General features: G+C 37.4%; 4 protein-coding genes across 5 annotated transcripts; 2 read left to right on the forward strand and 2 right to left on the reverse strand.

Annotated features, from left to right (window-relative positions):
* Positions 1-1,041: 1,041 nt before the first annotated feature.
* On the forward strand, positions 1,042-4,936 carry LOC140793650 (10 kDa chaperonin 1, chloroplastic-like). Of its 2 annotated transcripts, XM_073145269.1 has the most exons (6): positions 1,046-1,276; positions 1,393-1,443; positions 1,703-1,768; positions 1,860-1,907; positions 3,841-3,870; positions 4,640-4,936. In XM_073145269.1, the coding sequence occupies exons 1-6, from the start codon at positions 1,148-1,150 to the stop codon at positions 4,706-4,708; spliced, it is 393 nt and encodes a 130-aa protein (XP_073001370.1). In that variant the 5' UTR covers positions 1,046-1,147; the 3' UTR covers positions 4,709-4,936. The 2 variants fall into 2 exon arrangements, with proteins under 2 accessions (XP_073001371.1, XP_073001370.1); XM_073145270.1 differs by lacking the exon at positions 3,841-3,870 and having other exon boundaries at positions 1,042-1,276.
* A 1,817-nt stretch (positions 4,937-6,753) lies between these two features.
* On the forward strand, positions 6,754-8,690 carry LOC140794141 (peroxidase 57-like). Its single transcript, XM_073146024.1, has 4 exons — positions 6,754-7,012; positions 7,100-7,279; positions 7,387-7,552; positions 8,178-8,690. Exons 1-4 carry the CDS (start codon positions 6,791-6,793, stop codon positions 8,585-8,587), a joined length of 978 nt encoding a protein of 325 aa, XP_073002125.1. The 5' UTR covers positions 6,754-6,790; the 3' UTR covers positions 8,588-8,690.
* A 402-nt stretch (positions 8,691-9,092) lies between these two features.
* On the reverse strand, positions 9,093-10,391 carry LOC140794391 (peroxidase 57-like). Its single transcript, XM_073146403.1, has 4 exons — positions 10,170-10,391; positions 9,882-10,061; positions 9,615-9,774; positions 9,093-9,505 (listed from the first exon to the last, which is right to left on the reverse strand). The coding sequence occupies exons 1-4, from the start codon at positions 10,389-10,391 to the stop codon at positions 9,093-9,095; spliced, it is 975 nt and encodes a 324-aa protein (XP_073002504.1).
* Positions 10,392-12,247: 1,856 nt separating this feature from the next.
* On the reverse strand, positions 12,248-13,501 carry LOC140794392 (peroxidase 57-like). The gene is made up of 4 exons (XM_073146404.1): positions 13,289-13,501; positions 13,007-13,186; positions 12,750-12,915; positions 12,248-12,660 (listed from the first exon to the last, which is right to left on the reverse strand). Exons 1-4 carry the CDS (start codon positions 13,499-13,501, stop codon positions 12,248-12,250), a joined length of 972 nt encoding a protein of 323 aa, XP_073002505.1.
* Positions 13,502-14,713: the final 1,212 nt, after the last annotated feature.

Raw genomic sequence — 14,713 nt, forward strand, 5'->3', positions numbered from 1 at the left:
TCTTTCATGGAGCAAAATCTACCTAGGAAGAATCCAACAAAGAGACGTACTTGGACTCATGTCGGATCCCATCCATGGCTGATTGTTTTCAACTTTGACATTATGTTCAGAAAATTTTGATTCTTTTTTCCTTTCTCCCCCGAGATCATCTTGATCTATTAATCTGCTTAATTTGACCACGAGATGCTCCGTGTTGTCCATTCTGCATTGCAGGGCATCAAAAGTCACGACTTAGTACGCCTTGATTAAGGCCTGTCATAATACCAAACCACTCAATCATGCAGTCGTTCTTCGTCAAAATTTTCTAAGCTAGCTTATCGTCAATTGCCGTCTTCTGCAAGTTGTTCGCTTTGAGTCCACGTTGTGACGTTAGTAACATTCAAATACGTAAATTAGCTTAATTAATTCTTTTTCTCTAAAGAAATACGTGATTAGTCAAAGAACAGTCAAAAGGCTTAATATCCAGGGAATTTCACCTGATGTATTAGCTTACCTAAGCTGCCATTAAACTATTAATTACAGATACACTGGATTGTGGGGCTAAGCTGAAAGATCTTCCAACCCATAGCATACTCAAAAGTTTCGTAATGCACATGTGGCAAATAGTACGAAGATAAACTCTTCCGATCAATAGTTGATAACTTGATACTTTAAAACTGATCGCTTTGCGTTCGTCTGATTTTTTTTTTTTAATTTAATGAAATAACTAATGGAAAATTCATTCTAAGGTTTTATGTAGTTAAAGAGGATCAATGTGAAAAATGATAATAGTCAGGGGTCCATGTGTAATTTTTTTTTGTTTCTTTAATTCATGTGGGTGCTAAAAATAAAGAATTTAAATATCCAGGACTAACTTGTAAATTGGGCTAAGTAATAGTTCCAACTTTTGGGCCGAATCGCGCCGCCCGAGATTGATTATTGGGCTCGGATTAGGTTGAGACCCAAAATGGTTTATCGGGTCTGGATTCGGATCCGGATCCATGGAAGTAAGAACCTTTCCGAAGCCTCTAGAAAGTCGAAACCCCGCCCTTGTTCTGGAACATCCTTAATAAAACCTCAATACGCAGACTTATCCGCTCCCGATAGATAGCTCGTAGCACTGCGCGTAGCTCCGTCGGCAAACTCCTCTATCTCTTTCTCTTGTCCCATGGCTTATTCCCTTCTCCCGGCCACCAACTCCTTCCTCCGAGCCGCGAAGCCCCTCGCTCCTCCGCCTCTCCTCTCCTCGCGCCGGAGCAGCCTTCGCGTGGCCGCAAAGAAATGGGAGCCTTCCAAGGTTCTTGTTCCCCCTATCTTATTTTCCCCATCCCACTGGCTTAAACCCTCTTCTTGATCTATAGGGCGTTCGATTCGATCTCTTTCTAATCCTCTGGTTCTTGAATTGGGTTTCAGGTCGCCCCGCAGGCCGATAGGGTTCTTATTCGACTGGAGCAGCTCCCAGAGGTCTCTATCGCTCTCTGTGTCTAGAATGTCATATTGTAGGTTTTGATAGTCGTCGTATTGCTTGTTCGTTTCTGTTCTTGATTCAGTAGGCTCCTTTATTGATCTTTTGTTGCGTCCTTATGGTGCAGAGTTGGTGAAAAGGGCAAGATTTTGCCGAACTGACCATGCATTCCAATTGAAATTGAATTTTGCATCGTATCCTTCTCTATTGTCTATTGTTTTGTTTCTCTTCTAACGCAAAAGCTTCCCTTTTCCGTAGAAATCTGCTGGTGGAGTGTTGTTGCCAAAATCGGCTGTGAAGTTTGAACGGTATCTGATGGGTGAGGTAAGAAGGGGCAGGATAAGCATTTATGAATTACGATACGATTTCTTCGGCTTGCAAGAAATTGTGACTCAGTTCCATTTTGTTATTTCAGATATTGTCGGTAGGTGCTGATGTTGGTCAAGTGGAAGCTGGAAAGAAGGTGAATCAATATGTATTTTTTTTTTCTTCTTTTCCTTGTGCTTTGTTGGATATATTACTATATTAGGATAATTTTCCAGATAAAGATGGTCTCTTTTTTCCCGACCAAGTTGTACTAGTGCTGGTCTTGTTTCTTCAAGTGCATTCTGTATGGAGAATTACTGGGTTCATACTTCTAGACCGGTGAAGATGAAAAATTTAGAACTTCCTAGTTACTAGTTCAACTTCCATAAATTAACTGCTAGTGAGAATTGAATCTGTGGCGACCTTTTTTGGCTGTGTTTAGTACTGAATTCATGTTCCACAGTAGATAGTGTAGTACTACTGTATGATTTCGGATTTTTAAGTGTATCATCTTGGGGATATGGTATGACCTATATTGTGTTGCTTAGGGATTAAGAATTACTTCGGGAGGGTGTTTTACCAAGACCTGAGGATATAGGTGCTACAATTACCAGTTGGAAGTGATCATGCTGATATGTTTTCAAAGAATAATTTGTATGTTTGTGCTCACATTTTGAAATTTCTTCAGTATCCTGTATAGCTTCGCAATATGGTGGATGAAGTTCGAGACATGACATAATGAAAGTTACCGACGAAGTCATGAAAGATTTGGTAACCTTGAGGCCTTCCTTGTAAGGTGGATGAAGATCGAGACATAACAAAAGATTGACTCTTCTGCTAAGCTGACGAGTCAACACTTGCGGGTGGCAGTAAATAGTGGTTATTTATGTTGTTGTGATTTATACATAAAACCATAAGTCTAGGATTTTGGCAATATTCATGTATAATGGGAGTTCACTAGCAAATCTTTCTTGCAGAAGCGAAATATGCGTGACCTTGGTATATACCTGTTTTATAAGGGGCAGCTGATTTTGCATAATGAATGAGGGTCTATTCTTGTTAGTATCAGTTTTTCTGTGTCTAGTGTGATGTGGTAAGCTATTTGCTGATTCTCTTGCAGAAGTACTTGCAAGAGTTGAGCAACAATTAGGAGTTTAGTGTGACAAGGTTTTGCGCACTAATCAAGGATGAATTTTGATGAAATCTTGGATTCTGTTGTCACCCCTAGTGTGTAGATTGATGAGTTCGATGATAGTGTAACAATCCACTAGGATCCTTTCAAGAAGGAAAATTCAACAGATTTCAGTTGTGAGAAGTGGAGAAGTAGATGCCGTCTCTTGCATAATAGCCAAATATTATAGTTTCTTATAATGATTTGTGATATATATATAATATATATTTAGCAGTACATTCAGGAGACATCAATAACTAAGACTATCTATTCAAACTATCTTAGTTTGCTTATATGAATTCTGCATATATCATAACTATAGGTATAATGTTCTCTCTCAAATCAATGGGATGAATATTTTTTTACTAAACTCTGCAGATAATTTCTACCTCAATAAATCACTCTTTAATCTGTGGTCTTGCAGCCTTGCTGAATATACGTGTAACATCTAGATTGCTTTTTCATATAGTTTATAACCCACAGATGCTATATCTTACTTGGGACAACTAATAGTTATTTATCATTTGATCTTTTCTAGTGACTTCACTCATCTGCCTCAATGCACCATCGTGTCGGGACTTGTCCATTGCTTGTTAATTATTGCCTAAGTAATAAAAAAAATATTTTGAGCAAAATGATTGCTTATAAAAAATAATGTTAGGATGGCAGCTTTGTATGACTTTTGTGTTTTCCTGTTGATCTGAAGGCAACTTCAATTCATGATCTTTTACTTCTGTTGCAATTTCTACATTCTTTTTCCTTTTCGAGTTTCAAGTTAATTTCAGCATATTCTGTTCATGATCTTGTATGTCTGTTGCAGATATCTGTTCTCTATGTTTCCTTTTTCTTTTACCCTTTCAAGTTAATTTCTTACTTTCCCCTCAATTCTGATCTTGTGGTTAATGCTCTTTTGGCACAGGTTTTATTCTCAGACATCAATGCATATGAGGTAAATGATAAGGGGGAAAGGCATAATTTCATACTTAGCTAAATTAGATCATGTCAGTGCACCTGCATATATGAATTACAAGATGTTGTCCATGTTGGCTGGACCTCTATTTTGCAGCTTGTTAGCATGCACACATAGGATCAGTAAGAGATATATTACACTTTGGGTGCTTTTGCACCTCATTTGCTTTATCTCCACCTTGAAATCAGATCACTGGTGTTACTACAAACTGCTAGCTGAATTCTTGACGTTATTAGTAGATCTTTGGCTGTGTAAATTATGAAGTATAAATGCTGTCTGCACTATCGCAGCCAAAATTTGGGTGGAAGACACAGTTTTTGGAAATTAATTTTGGCAGTTTCCCATGGCGGTCTATTAGTTCATCATTTCCCAAGTAATCAATATGTGTCTTCTATTTCAGTCCTATAATTTCTCATTTTCATCTTCTCCAACTCAAGGAGTCTTTTACAGGAATGAAATTCCTCCATTATGGGATTTTTCACTATTATATTTTGCCCAGGGTAGTGATGCTTGGAAACCAATTTTTAGAGCTATTATGTATGCAAACTTGTAAATAACCCTTGGTGAGTGAAAAAAAAAAAACGGTAGCTAGTAAAATAACTTCAAAATACTATGCATTATTTAAAGTTAAAAACCTAGAGATATAGTTTGCGTCATTGTCAAATACTTTATGTATGCTTAATATTCTATTCTGGTAAGGGGTTAAGCTAATACTGTGTTGTTGTTATCCATTTTTTTGTGCCTGCAGGTAGATCTGGGGACAGATGAGAAGCACTGCTTCTGTCGAGCTGGAGACCTTCTGGCTGTGGTTGAATAGCTTTGTGACAATCTTGTTATAGTTATCCATAGTTCTCTCTCGGCCATGAACCATCTTTTCCATAGATGTCTCAACTTATCAGATGAAAATATCCAAGTTTTGGCAAATTTTATCTCTGAGTAACTCATTTGCATTGTAACTTGCAGCTGCTTCTGATAAGCTGTCATTGTTGGGACGTGATTTATTTAGTATTAAGAAAGAGCTAGCGATTGGAATTTTCCGCTCAAATCTACCCTCAAATTTCTATTTATTGGAAATGTATTTAACTGCTAGGTGCAATTTTGAGTTCTCTGTAGTGCTGGCTGGAGCGATTGGACATGTTGTCGTTGTTATTAAAGTGGATTAGATCGTGCGATCACTCTGATAACAGTAACACCTACTGCGAGAGGTGTTGTTGGGGGGTCATGTGCTATTAGTTTATGTTTGCTATGTGTTGAACTGTTCAGATTTGTCATGTGAGATCCGAGCTTCCTACCGAGAAAAATATTTGACACGTTCCTTGAGCAGCGAGGAGAGGAAGCATCTAAAGCTAAATGTTCTTGGCTCTAGTCTGGCTTTGCTGCACGTTCTCTGTGAAACACTGCACTTGGTTCAAACACAGACATATATTGTTGCTTCTCTCGAGAATAAGATACAGGGAGTGAAGTTAAGATGAGGAGAAATTTGAGAAATAAACTGTCCCAGTTGCTTTGCATATGGATCATGTGATCCAGGATTTGAGATACTGAATGAGAAATTGCCAGACAGGGTCGATGAGAAAAGTGGAAACTGAATAAGCAGGAGGTGTTATAATCTCAAATTTGCTAGGTTTTGAATCATTCTAAAATAACAGTATCGTGGCACGTTCATCTTTGTCTTTTCTTTTTCTTGTCATTCTTATAGTTAACAGTAAAACTACAAAAAGAAAACAACAATGGTACCAAAAAGTGAAACATAATCCTCTGGGATGGGATATAACTAGTTTCTTGCATAACCAGACTGTTTGATCATCCAGTTGACTGAAGAAAAGCTATGGGCAATGCTATGACCGGCCCTTTCTTTCACTTGCTCACTTTTATTATTTCTTTTCGAGCCTTAAAAGTACCGAATTGTTGGAATATGGATCTTCTTCCTCGGCGCTTCTTTAGGTAGACTGTTATTTTATAGGGAACACTGGAATAGAAAATTGTGAACTACGTTAACACGACTCAAAAGTCTACTTATTTCCGTTACTTTTAGTTTATTTTATTTTTCTTTTAAGTTCAAATTGTTCTAATCCAGATGGAGTTTAGTTTATTAATGAGTCGTTGACCGATTGTTTCTTCTTACTAATTAACATGCAATTTGTCCCGCCGCTACTCCGCTATCCACTGCTTGTATTATTCATGCATGATTAGGACCAGATTAGCATAGAAAACTCACATGCTAGAATAGATTATAAATGTATATGTATATATACTTGTAAATATCTCTAGAAGCAATTCTTTTGTACAACGATGGTTACTCTGATACCATTTCGATACGACTTTATCAAATTTATATGCGTTAAAGACTCAAGATAATTTAAATCTCAACAAAGAGCATATAACGATGCCATAGTATTAGCCATAAACTTCATGCCTGATGTAATCCTGCTCTCCTTTAGGTTATCAGATAGTTGTTTATTAAACTTTAATTTGATCCATGGCTCTCTTCTCAGTTATCTAGAGTCAACCCAACAATGAGCCACTAATGAGCAGCTCGTGCAAGTCGTAATCTTCCGATTAAGTTCCAACTAAGAGCAAGTCAACAAGCCAATACGAAGCAACACTTGGAAAATTCTCCTCCCAACGGTTAACTCTCTATCTTCTAACTAAGATATGAACTTGATGAATTCAAAACAATATCTCTGGCATTAATTAGTCAACTCTCTAAGTCATCTACCCTCATTCTTTCCCTTAATTAGGAGCTTAAGCTGCATGCTGCAACATGACTCCATGATTAAACTTTATACCAACAGCTGTACAACAAAGAAAAAGTCTACGCCCTTGAGGTATTAATAACCTTGGACAAACGCCATTATCTCTCACACAAACTTATTTCCCTAGGTAAAGTATTAAGATCATGAAGTCTCAAGTAACGCTTAGTTCCACTCTTCTTGCTGTCCTCTTCCTAAGCTTTGGAATTTCATGCCATGCCCAGCTCGGTTACGGCTACTACAATGGCAAATGCGGCAACCAAGACGTCGAATCCATCATCCGATCCATCGTCCAATCCCGGTTCAGCGCAGACCGAAAGATCGTCGCCGGTCTCCTTCGCATGCAATTCCACGACTGCTTCGTTAACGTACTAATCTTAATTTTAAGCTAAGAGGTAACAGACTAACGATGTATGTCATATCTTTTAACACGCAGCTATCAATTATTTATGCAGGGATGTGATGCGTCGATACTACTAGACGGTCCATTTAGCGAGAAGACTGCACCTCCCAATTTGAGTGTATTTGGCTACGATGTAATCGATCAAATAAAGAAAGCTCTTGAGGCGACTTGCCCTGGTGTTGTTTCGTGTTCTGATATTATTATTGCTGCAGTGAGAGATGCTTTGGTGATGGTAAGCTAGCTCTCCATGCAATGTTTGAGTTGAAGTGATTATTAAGCAATTAATATGCATGCGGTAATTAATTATAATTTAATTTGTTTGATTTGGAAACATGCAAGGCTGGTGGATTGCCGTATCAAGTGCAGATGGGAAGAAAGGATGGGATGGTGTCATTTGCTGGGCTTGCTAATAATAATCTCCCACCACCAAACATTCCAGTTCCACTAGCAATTCAAGCCTTCCAGGCGAGGGGCCTCAATCCCTTTGATATGGTTCTTCTATTAGGTAATTACTGCACTACTTGGTTGTCTCTTTTGAGTACACAAGTGTATTAGAGTACTAATAGCCTAACGTTATTAATATCATTTTTTTAATATAAAAGTATGAAGATTAGTATTTTAGTCGATTCGGTTGGTGTGGGGTGGATATTTTTGTGACTTCATTTGTATGGAAAGTGCCATTTTTGCGTCTAACACAAGATAATTGAAAAGAAAAAAGAAGAGTAAGATTACAAATAGCTCAAAAAATTGATTTTATTTTTCCGATTAATACTTTCCCTCTCTATTTTTTTTTTATATTTTCAAATTAATATTCTGTCTTTGAGTATTTTAAGTAATGACTTTGAATTTAACTCTATTGATAAAATTACTAAAATACTTTTAAAAATTCTGATCTAATCCACATTAGCTAAATCTAAATTATATTCCCTAAAACTAAACCCTACGCCACGAAACTAAAACCTCTTCTCCATGGTTAATCTAGGTATAATATAAACTAATTAGTATGTTTTAATTGAATATTTCTTTGCTAATACTCTTCTATATTTTGTTATGATTATGCTAAGCCAACCCAGACCGCTATACAAAAATGATAAAGGAAAAAAATAATAATTTCTATTGTAATATTGTAGGAGGTCACACCGTTGGAGTCACTCATTGTTCAGTAATCCGCGACCGTCTTTACAACTTCAACGGCTCCGGCCGGCCGGACCCGAGCCTGAATCCGTTGTACGTGCAAATACTCAGCAACATGGTGTGCCCTCGGTTTTCGCCGGTGGACAACATCGTCTTCCTCGACGACCCATCGAGTGTCCTCACGGTGGACAACAACTACTACAAGCAGCTCCTCCAGAACAAAGGCATCCTCCCAATCGATCAGGCCATTGCCATGGATTGGTCTACTGCATGGATAGTGCAGCTCCTGGCTAACACCAACCTATTCCCAAACCTATTCAACCAGGCCATGGTCAAGCTGGGTGCAGTCCAAGTCCTCACCGGACAACAAGGCCAGATACGAAGGGACTGCCGGAGAACAAATTAACTAGCTAGAGCTATGGTTCATGGTCATGGATCTCTAAATGGATGGATTTAATTTCATTCATGTAGTAGTTATTCCTTCAATAAATGTTTACCATTGTTGATCAGTCCCGCGACTCCAAATTTTTAAATAACACTAGATCTATATTGAAGTCAATTTATATCTTAATATCTATACAAGCCTTGCATGTCTACTAACTTAATTATATGTACATATCTCTAAATCTTATATGGATCTTTTATGTCGGATTCATATATAGCAATTAGAAAGATTAGATGCTATGAAAGTAATATTTGCAAAAGCGATGCAACCTTAATCTTCTTATTGAATGAAAAAAAGTAATCGCACAAAAATTATTAATTAAATTTCACCCACACTGGGGTTTATTGACATCTCAATGACTGCTCACCTCACCTCAAGACATCATTGAACAAAACAATGGAAAGCAAAATCACGAATGAATTAGTAAATGAAACCGGCCCAGAAGATCTGAGTCTTAATTAGTTAATTAATTTGTGCGTCGGCAATTCTTTCTGATCTGTCCTTGAGTTCCAGTGAGGACTTGGACTGCACCCAACTTGACCATTGCCTGGTTGAATTGGGTCAGGAACTGGGTGGGATTGGCAGCCAGTTGCTGAACAATAGGCTTGGTAGCTGGATCCAAAGCCAAGGCTTGATCAATTTGGAGAACGCCTTTGTTCTGAAGGAGCTGCTTGTAGAAGCTGTTGTCCACCTTAAGAGAACTTGATGGGTCATCGAGGAAGACCATGTTATTATCACCTCCAATCTTAGGGCATGCAAAGCTTCTAAGTAATTGCAAGAAGTTTGGATTCAAGGTTGGATCAGGCTTGCCAGTTCCCCTGAAGTTATAGAGGCGATCTTTGATGACGGAGCAACGAGTGATTCCAACAGTATGACCACCTGCAATTAATAATCACGTACGTGTTTAGTTACTGCACTAATACATACATACATATATATATATATATATATATATCATGTCTTTAACACTAATTCTTCTTTTATATACCTAAGAGAAGAACCATGTCAGAGGTGCTGAGCCCTTTCGCTCGGAACGTTTGGATTGATTGAGGAACGGTTATCGTCGGCGCCGGAAGATTCACAAGCGAAGCTTGCGAGATCATCCCATCCCTCCTTCCAAGCTGCACCTGATATTTCAATCCTCCAGCCTTGTTTCACAAACATATTTAACCACCATAATTAACCATTAGTTCAAACTAAACTAAAGAAACTTTTCATATATATATACACACACACACACACTTTAATTAATTACCAGTGCCACAGCATCTCTCGTTGCAGCAATGATGATATCTGCACAGGAGACAACTCCAGGGCAAGCAGCCTCCACTGCAGCCTTTGCTCGATCGATTAGGTCGTAGCCAAACACGCTAAAATTTGGTAGTGCGGTCTTCTCAGTAGACGGGCCATCTAACAGTATCGAGGCATCACATCCCTTACGCAAATAATTATTTCATCAATTACAAACAGTGCAATATCATTTAAAACCCAAAGTTTCATATATAGCTTATAAGATCATAACGTACGTAACGTTCATGCATACCCTAACGAAGCAGTCGTGGAATTGCATGCGGAGGAGCGCGGCGACGATCTTAGTGTCACTGAAGAATCGTTGACGGACTACCCCTTGGATGATGGTCTCCACGTCCTTGGTGCCGCATTTCCCTTTATAGAAGCCGTATTGCAGTGCGCCGTGGCTGGCGGTGGCGAGGCTGAGCACGACCACGGCGAAGAGGGCGGCGGCGCCGAGCACTGGGGACCTCATCTTTGCGTTGTTTTGCTTTGCTTTCTTGTAGCTAGAGAAGCTTGCCTGAGACTATGGCTTGTATCCATCCTTATTTATAGGGATCAAAATTTTCTTCTTAGTATAACTATTGGCATAATCATGGATGTCACGTCTAATTTTGCGTCACACAATTTAGAGAAGGAAACAGCTATAAATGGCCAAATCTAGGTGTTGGCAATGCTTGTTTCTGACCGTGGGCCATGGTTTTTGTAAGTTGTTGCAATTGCCACCATGTTATCCAGATATATATATATAACCATATAATAAATTATAATCAAAGAATTTGAGTACAAAGGTTCAGGAATTTAAGTGGATGATCATATCTTTATGCTGACTTCAGGAGAAAATGAAAAGAAATGGAAAATAATTGAGATGCTGCATATTTGAATAAGAGGTTGCAAATATCTATATCTAGCTGGTGCTTTGAAGAGCACATCATTGAACGTCTATATAATACGTTAGTCGTTAGGATTGGTAAGTGGAAGTACATCAACAGAATTTGTGAGACAATAAATTAATCTTATGTACCAAAAGAGTTAGGCCAAGCAAAAGCTTAGGATAGGGAATTGACCAGTTATATGTCTCAACTTAAGCTCAAAGGGCAGATTAGTGTTTAATAATCTTGGGTTTTATCTTCTTGCTTATCGGATTATTTTCACTCTTTAACGTTTGCTTAATTACTAGTGCATGAATTAGTGAGGCATAGAAATATTTTGACCAAAATGAGCATCCTTAGAATTTTTTAACTATTTTAATCTTCCCACCAAATTTATTACCAAAATTAGTTTATTTAGGCAAGTTTAGCTATCATATTATAAGTCAATAATAAAATCACTGAACTGTATAATGATTTATATAATATAAAAATCGTTGAATTGTTAATGGTTTCACTATTTATAAAACGCTGAATAATTCACCGCTTTATTCAAAGAATAGAATATTATATAACTTTATATTAAGTGCTGAGTATTCTATACAAATCACTGAATTATTTAGCATTTTATGAAAATAAGGAACCACCGAATAGTTCAACGAAAAGTAATTGAGCTAGGCAAAATAGAACTCCTGTAGTAATAAATTTTATTAGTGAATCATTCTAATAAATAATATTATATACAAATTTATTTTGATCAAAAACTTAGGCATAGAGGAATAGAAGAAGATTCATAGGAATATCTAAACAAAGAAAATCAATGAAAGACCTAAGTTGAAAACGTGAGAATAGTAAATCTCAGGATTTTATTAAGAATAAAATGAACAATCTCAAGATTTTATTAAGAATTATGATCTTATAGACTAATAAGGAACCCAAAATTCTGATATGACAAAAATGTTTTGACGTGGACAACATCTAACTTAAGTCGATCCATGTATACTGCAATAAATAGAATTGAATTCCGAGTTCTATATAAAAAGGAAAAAAATCTGAATTAGAGGCAAGTCATTATAATTTTTTATTGTGACGAGTTTAAATTAATCAGAATATTGTCTTCCTTGGACCGACCAAATTTTATGGTAATTTTGAGCTCGTCGTAGGCTGATCTCCCATTCTAACATCACTTCTTTTCCTTTTCTGATTTGAATATCTCCGTAGGATATCAACTTTAATTAAAGAAACGTAGGTGTTAACATTAACTTGCAATCATCTCTCATTCTAGAAAAAAGAATACATATATCAATTAAACAATAAAAAAAAAATCCTCATCCCTCTCGATAGATTCGATAGTGACAATTATTTCATGTCAAACACTCAGCATTATTGAGCTCTCAACAAATTTTCAACCTCAAGACATCAACGAACAAAACAATGGAAAACAAATCACGAAATGAATTAATTAGTTTCTGCGTCGGCAATTCTTTCTGATCTGTCCTTGAGTCCCAGTGAGGACTTGGACTGCACCCAACTTGACCAAAGCCTGGTTAAATTGGGTCAGGAACTGCGTTGGATTGGCAGCCAGTTGCTGAACAATAGGCTTAGTAGCTGGATCCAAAGCCAAGGCTTGATCAATTGGAAGGATGCCTTTGTTCTGAAGGAGCTGCTTGTAGAAGCTGTTGTCCACCTTAAGAGAACTTGATGGGTCATCGAGGAAGACCATGTTATTATCACCTCCAATCTTAGGGCACGCAAAGCTTCTAAGTAATTGCAAGAAGTTTGGATTCAAGGTTGGGTCAGGCTTGCCAGTTCCCCTGAAGTTATAGAGGCGATCTTTGATGAGAGAGCAACGAGTGATTCCAACAGTATGACCACCTGCAATTAATAATCACGTACGTGCTTAGTTACTGCATTAATACATATAAATATCATGTCTTTTTAACACTAATTCTTCTTTTATATACCTAAGAGAAGAACCATGTCAGAGGTGCTGAGCCCTTTCGCTCGAAAGGTTTGAATTGATTGAGGAACGGTTATCGACGGCGCCGGAAGATTTCGAAGCGAATCTCCGGCTTGGGAGATCAATCCATCCCTCCTACCCAGCTGCACCTGATATCGCAACCCCCCGGCCTTTGTTTCACAAACAAATTAACCTGTCATTATTAATTGGAAGAGCACCCAATAGAATATTTATATATTTGCTATCTTAATTAATTACTACCAAAGCAACAGCATCTCTCGTTGCAGCAATGATGATATCTGCACAGGAGACAACTCCAGGGCAGGCCAACTCAACGGCTGTTTTTATCTGGTCGATTAGGTCGTAGCCAAACACGCTTAAGTTTGGTGGTGCAGTCTTCTCAGTAGATGGACCATCCAAAAGTATGGAGGCATCACAACCCTTCAAAAATAAATTATTCATCGTATTAAATGGATTAGCAAACTTTTTTTTTTAATATATAGCTAATGAGATTATAAAATGTACGTAACATTCATACACTACCCTAACGAAGCAGTCGTGGAATTGCATGCGGAGGAGAGCGGCGACGATTTTGGTGTCACGGAAGAATCGTTGCCGGACTACGCCGGTGATGATGGCCTCCACGTCCTTGGTGCCACACTTCCCTTTGTAGAAGCCATATTGCAGCGCACCGTGCCCGGCGGCGGCGAGGCTGAGGACGAGAAGAACGAGGATGGTGGCACCGTAGGACTTCATCTTTGCTTCTACCTCAATATTAAGCTAATGAAGGGAGCTGTGTGATACCTGGGAGTGTGTCTACTAGCTTATTTATAGTACGTATTCTTCCTTAGAATAGCTGTTGGCACTACTAATGGAGTTCACGTCTATGAGAAACCATATTTTTCAATTGGTTAAAAAAGGTGCGGGCTTTGTTTGTTTTGGCTCATACACCCGGTTTAATAAGTTGGTGCACTTGTCATCACGTTAGAGATACTAATTGTATTACTGGTTTCTATTTAAATAATTTCAGTATAATGTTATTGCAAATTGACTAATGGCTATATCCTCTATTATCTAGCTGTTCTTTTTATTTAAGTAGCTTGATACGTGTTAGAGATTAACCAATTTCTAAACATTGAATCAAATCCATCGTTGCACTTATGTGCTCTCATGGGCTGGGCTGGGAGAGGATACCAAAATAAATATATATATATAAAAAAATGACAGTTGTATACCAAAATAGAAATATTAAAACTGAAATATTAGACTAAAAGAAAGTTAAAATCTTACCTTTTCAACTAATACGGCCATATTTATGCTATGAATATGAGATTATGAAGCAATCAATCCACTTCACTAGCCAATTCTTTTATTATTTTATTTTAATTTTGACTTCTTAACTTTTAAATGAGCACCTTCTCATTTGAGTACTCTATATATGTGAATCGCTGAGTTGTTTAATATTTTATGAATAGAAAATCACCGAATAAGTCAGTAGAAATAGTTGAGCTAGACAAAACAGAACTGCTGTAATAATAAATTTTATTAGTGAATCATTCTAATAAGGCATAGAGGCATAGAAGAAGATTTGTAGGAATATCTCAACAAAGAAAATCAAACCAAGTCGAAAACATAAGAATAGTAAATATCAGGATTTTATTAAGAATAAAATGAACAAGGTCAGCTAAAAGTTTATAGAGTTACTTTGTAGACTAATAAGGAACCAAAAATTCTGATATGACAAAAGAGTTTTGACGTGGACTCATGAACATCTAACTTAAGTCGATCCATATATACTGCACTAAATAGAATTGAATTCCGAATTCTATATAAAAACAGAAAAAAAAATCTGAATTAGAGGCAAGTCATTATAATTTTTTATTGTGACGAGTTTAAATTAATCAGAATAATGTCTTCCTTGGACCTACCAAATTTTATGGTAATTTTGAGCTCATCCTAGGCTGATCT

This window comes from Typha latifolia, chromosome 8, assembly GCF_019914945.1.
Source record: "Typha latifolia isolate L0001 chromosome 8, TyphaL0001v2, whole genome shotgun sequence".
NCBI lineage: Eukaryota > Viridiplantae > Streptophyta > Magnoliopsida > Poales > Typhaceae > Typha > Typha latifolia.